The following is a 5,851-nucleotide window of genomic DNA, read 5'->3' on the forward strand; positions in this document are numbered from 1 at the left end:
TTTTCCACAGTTTTTCTTTAGATCGATAAAAATAGGAATTCAAATATAGTGGTAAAGTTGACCTGGCGAGCCGGGTTTCATCCAATTTAAATATTTTGAAACTGAAAAATTTCGTCCTCTTTATTTTTGCTCTAGGATCAATACTTTAGGAGTTACAGGGTGTGTACCTAACATCAACATCGGAAGTCATAGCAAAATCAAGAGAAACGATGTTTTTGACAATATATCGTTCGCCCACTACTCAGCTCAGCTTGATCTTAACAGCCATCGATACTCGCTTTTTGTAAAATCCAGCACCAAGTCCAAAGTTGATCTCTCCTCTCTCCCTCCTCCCCACTTAAATGTCAGCAAAATATCACGCTTTACGAGTATTCCACAAACTACAAGAGTGGCTGGGTAACGAAATGCCTCCCGAAGTGTGGGGTTGGCAGCGAGGAGCCAATTACCACCACTGATCCTAGTCTAGTATGCTTCCGCTGCTTAGGATCATTACAAACGATGTAGGTACATGTAGATATCATAGAAGTAGAAGACGAAGATGTTGATGTAGAAGACGATGAATAAGATAATAGACACTGATTTGATTTTTCTATTCTTAAAGAAAAATTAAAAACTCATTACGTTATTCTTAAATCATCTACTTTTTAAACCTGTTAAAACTTACACAACCCGTAGCTCCTAAAGTATAAATCGTAGAGAAAAAATGAATATGACCAAATTTGTAGGAAATTTTATGTAGAAACTTTTATCCGAAGTAATCATAATGCTATTTGTACAAATATTCGGATATGAGCCTAAAACCTAAAAAAGGTAACTTCAACCCCCCCTTACCCGTCAGCACCCCCCCCACCCTTGAGGACTTTTAGTATGTTCATCTGGATAGGTACTGCAAGTATAACTGTACCAATTTTCAAAACTACACGAGTTTTTTCCCCTGATTGCCCATATTCGGCTTGATCCACATTTGATCCTATTACTGTGTGTTTTGCGCTTTTTGTCTGACAGCTGTATTAAAATTGCGGTATATTATCAAATTCTGTGGCAATTTTCAAAGATACTTATTGTGTGAAAAGGAAGCTTAATGTTAAATTGCTACTTAGTTAGCGCCATCTATTGGTGAGTAGAACCACTACACTAAAGACTTTGTCACACTTCGTTTGTTCCAGTACTTACTTCGATCTTAATTTGAACGCATCTAAATGTTCTGTATATTCTGTGGTCTGTGGTATTTCTTGCGATGTGTCATCTGTCATTACGTGGCTGCAAGAATTAGGAAAGAAAACAAGCTTATGGTCAGCTAATCGTAGAAAATTCATAACTGGCGTATATATTAAATAAATATCAACAAGATGGCAAGTAAATGGACACATTTAGGTTTAGCCACAATTCTTTTTGCGACATTACTTAGCCTAGTAAATAGCTACAGTATCACTGTAGATGCTCATGCCGAAGAATGCTTTTTTGAACATGTTGAAGCCGACACGAAGATGGGTAAGTGTTAATTACCAACTAGTCATTTCTGTTTTCAAATATTAAGGATTAAACAAACCCAACTTTCAGAACTTAACCAGACTGAATTTTTTGCAAATCGAGTTTAATTACCTCCACTTCAACCTGGCGTAGTTATTTTTTAATGGGATAAGTCAAGTATCCCAAAACATTACTTTATTATCTAATATTCCAGACGCCGTATTGTCTTAACTCGCTGACGTTCGCGATCGCATTCACCTGCTCTTTCTAACTTCTACTGTATGACAGAAAGAAGTATTGAAAACGATTGCGATTCCAAGTTTGATAGACAATAAAGCCTCAGGTTCAAATGTGACAAACATTGTTTTCAGGTTTAACCTTCGAAATTGCTGAAGGTGGGTTCCTTGACATAGATGTAACAATCACCGGCCCTGATGGTGCGGTCATATACCACGGCGAGAGGGAATCATCTGGAATGTACACATTCTCTGCACATGTGGCTGGACGGTACACTTATTGCTTCAGCAATAAAATGTCTACTATGACACCAAAGGTACATAAAATGACTTTTATTTTCAATTAATTGATTGCATTAATTGAAAATAGTTACAATTATTTGCATACTATAATTTTCGTCATTATCATGTGGGGAGTTCGGCAAGAACAGGGAATATTTAATTATTTTCAAAAAATTTGTGCCCTTGTGCTTCACTCTCTTTGCAGAAATCCTTATCATCTATATCACAAAAACTTCCTTTATGCAAAAAAAAATCAGCCTTCTAGTATATGAGTCATTCAGTCAAAACTTTTCTTTTTAATATGAAGTTATAAGGTTTTTAAACCACATTAGAACTAATATGACAGCTAAATGGAATGCAAAGGAACATGCAAATTATTCATACAAATTAGAATGTGAAATTTGGTCAATGACACTTCCTAAAACATTTTTTCTATGTAGTGACTAACTGAACCAAATCTGACCATTGATTACTAAATTTGAGTTTATTTATTTATTTATACAAAGTTTAGAGTTCTATATACAAAGTAACTAGCTGATGCCCTCAACTACTCATTAAAGAATTTGTCAATTGCTACCCTGTGGGAACTATGCAAATTTCCAGGATGAAAACAATCATATGTCCTTCCTCGGGACTAACTTAGTTCAGATATTATTGTATAATTGAATAACAAAATATTTTTACAAACTTTCTCATTTATCCTCGTAAGTCCTGACTTTTTAAATCATACATAGTTCTAAAGACCGAGGCAAGAATTCTAAGTTTTGTGATTTTGAAAATTACTTACATTCATATTTCATTGAAAAATTTGTACTCCACCAAGTACATTCGGCTGTTATACTTACAGTTAATTTGTACTTTCTGAAGTACACGGGGACTTACGAGGTTAACATACAAGTAGGATATAATAAAATTGTGAGCCTTTTCATTAACATAGTTTTTATCTTGTTTTATTTTTTATATGGCAGATGTAAAACAAGAATTAAATGAAACTACCTTGATAATTTTTATTACTTAAAACAATTAATCTATATAAAACGAGTTTTTTTATTTTCTAGGTTGTAATGTTCAACTTGGAAGTCGGAGATGCTCCGCACAAGGCCACCGGAGAGAAAGAAGAGGAGGTGAACCACAACAAGTTAGAGGATATGATCAAAGAGTTAGCCACCACACTCAAGACTGTAAAGCATGAGCAGGAATACATGCAGGTATGAAACTCCATTAAATGAGAATCTTTTGTCTTGTCAGTTTCTAACCAGTTGCGAGGCAGCATCAACTGAAATGTATATGAGTGAGTGACATATAATTAAAATACATGGGCAAATGCCACAAAGATATAGCTTGTTCTGAGTGAGACTGATAGTGCAAAGAACCTTTTGCTACTTAAACTTTTTCTGTTATATCTCATTGAGCGTATAACTCACTATTATTGAAATATATAAATATCCACTCTAGTCTTAAAGCAAAATGCAAAATGGGATGCATATCAAATGACATTGGTCTCAAAAAAAAACAATGTTTATTTTTTTTTCTTAAAATAGGCGAAAAATATAATATAAGTAAACGGAATTAATTATATATAGCTAAACATAGTTGCCATGGTGTTAAAAACTGCGTTTATCTTTGCCTGTCACAATTATTAACTAAAATATTATAAAATGATTTAATAAACCTATTCCTCAAAATGGTTTTGGAACCATTTATTTTGTTTTGTACAATGGAGAGTTTACATACATACAAATTATAATCTCTGGTATTTGATTAATCTGTTTTCCAATATTAAATATATTCTTATTACATCTGGAACATCCATAAAATTTTCATACCCAATGATAATAAATGCATTCTATGATATTTTATTTTGCTTATTTGAGTCCCATGATGTTGAGTCAATTGAAAGTATACTCAAACAAGTTGTCAAGGTTGTTTAACTTTTATTTTGTCTTCATTCTGACCAACAGGCTGAACACTGTTGCAAATTTCTGACATAGAATTGTTTATTTCAGGTGCGCGATCGTATCCATAGGTCCATCAATGAAAGCACCAACTCAAGAGTAGTGATGTGGTCAGTCTTTGAAGCATCAGTGCTTCTTGTCATGACCGTGGGTCAGGTGTACTATCTCAAGAGGTTCTTTGAGGTGCAGCGTGTGGTCTAATGCGGCCAAATTGTAAGCCAGTGCTGACTTTTGAGGAATGTGCTCGAGCGTGTTTCTCGAAAATTGGTTGGTTTTACAATCAAATAGTTTCATGGACTGAATATGTAGCAAGATTGATCCGATTTGCGATCCGCACAGATTTGCAATAACTTATCTTGTCACCATGGGCGCCGGCAGGGTTATTTTCAGGGTACATTGCAGCTGTATATAGGGAGGCGCATTTATAGCTTTCATTCTGTTTCTTAGTGTTGTTTTATTTATTTTCTTTTACGCCAGGAGGGTGCAAGTGCTCCCCATCCCGGCGCCCAAGCTTGTCACTCAGTGTGTCAAGTCAACCATATTAAAATATGATGTAGAGTAAAAATCATAGGATCTGTAAATGATAATGTATAATTTATGGTTCTCTAGTACAAATCTCTAGGTATATATTCAGTCTTTGAAACTTGAACTCGCTGCCTGTGACATTCAATGTTTATAACTAATTTGATAACAGTGAAGATTTGACTATTCTAAATCAAACCCCTATATTTATGTCCTTACAACTCTATAAGTTAGATTTGTACTTACTGGTAAGCACAGTAAGTATACTGTACTTGCTGTCCATTTATTAAACTACTACAATAAATGAGAACATTTGTACAAACAATCAATTGCGTAATCGGAATCACATACATAGATTAAATCTACTAGTATTATATGGTGAACTCCACAAGAATGTTTCATTGAAATTTTATAATGCTTCATGCTTGTGTGTACTTTTACGCCAAGCAAAACGGTCACATAACATTAAACAAGTCATAGCTGTATTTTGCGGGCTGCTAAACAGACTTGAAAAAATATTGAACTCTTTGGTGTCTATAACTTGTCAAGGCCGTTAGTAAAAACTGTTTTTTTTTTTGTAAACATCACATGGCAAAGGAGCGAGGAGGATGTGGGATTGAGTGCATCCTGATCTGATGAATGAGTGTCGAACAGTATGAGTTAAACTTAGTTATGGAGTTTTAATGAAATAAATTAATATTGTTTGTACTTTTTGACTTATTAATATGCATCATTTCCTAATAGAGCCAGACCACGCGGCAGCCTTTGATGGCCGTTCCACGGAACCCAATAGGTAGTGGCTGGGCCCATCCCATCGTTGTGTGTGTTGTAAACTATCACTATGAAATACCCTTTCGATCTTCATCATTAAATACGGCATGTTATTTTTTGTCGCATTTGATCAGTTCCAGTCCCGGTTAAGACAGACGATTTTTCAGAATCCACGAATTTATTATTTTCTAAAATGAAAGTAAGTCTCCATTACGTAAAATTTGCTATTTCTAATATTTGCGGTGCATTTCCCGTGACGGGTGAAAACAAAATTAAAAGGTGTCCATCCATGTGGCATTCGATCTTTCCACCCTGCATAAAAAAAAACTTTCAGCCTTTATACTATAATAAGAGCGTTTTCAGATTATACGATCCTCCGATACCGATATCGGGGCAAGTAAAATGTACGAAATAAATGTACCTGTCTTTCAGATTATCCGATCCGATATCGGATCATATTTCATACATTTTACTTGCTCCGATATCGTATCGGCATCCGATACCGATATCGGATCGGATAATCTGAAAATGTTCTAAAGGTCTGGCTGCACTGAGATCTTAGTCCCATAAGTTTGGGTTAGGGTACGTATGAGTGGGTAAAACAAATGAATTGGC

The 5,851-nt window shown here is 35.0% G+C and overlaps 1 protein-coding gene across 1 annotated transcript; it reads left to right on the forward strand.

The window, feature by feature from the left end:
• The first annotated feature begins 1,258 nt into the window (after window positions 1–1,258).
• On the forward strand, window positions 1,259–4,241 carry CHOp24 (transmembrane p24 trafficking protein CHOp24). Its single transcript, XM_074092249.1, has 4 exons — window positions 1,259–1,491; window positions 1,842–2,023; window positions 3,047–3,196; window positions 3,995–4,241. Exons 1-4 carry the CDS (start codon window positions 1,350–1,352, stop codon window positions 4,142–4,144), a joined length of 624 nt encoding a protein of 207 aa, XP_073948350.1. The 5' UTR covers window positions 1,259–1,349; the 3' UTR covers window positions 4,145–4,241.
• The last annotated feature ends 1,610 nt before the right edge of the window (window positions 4,242–5,851 follow it).

Source organism: Choristoneura fumiferana, chromosome 9, assembly GCF_025370935.1.
Source record: "Choristoneura fumiferana chromosome 9, NRCan_CFum_1, whole genome shotgun sequence".
NCBI classification, from domain to species: domain Eukaryota; kingdom Metazoa; phylum Arthropoda; class Insecta; order Lepidoptera; family Tortricidae; genus Choristoneura; species Choristoneura fumiferana.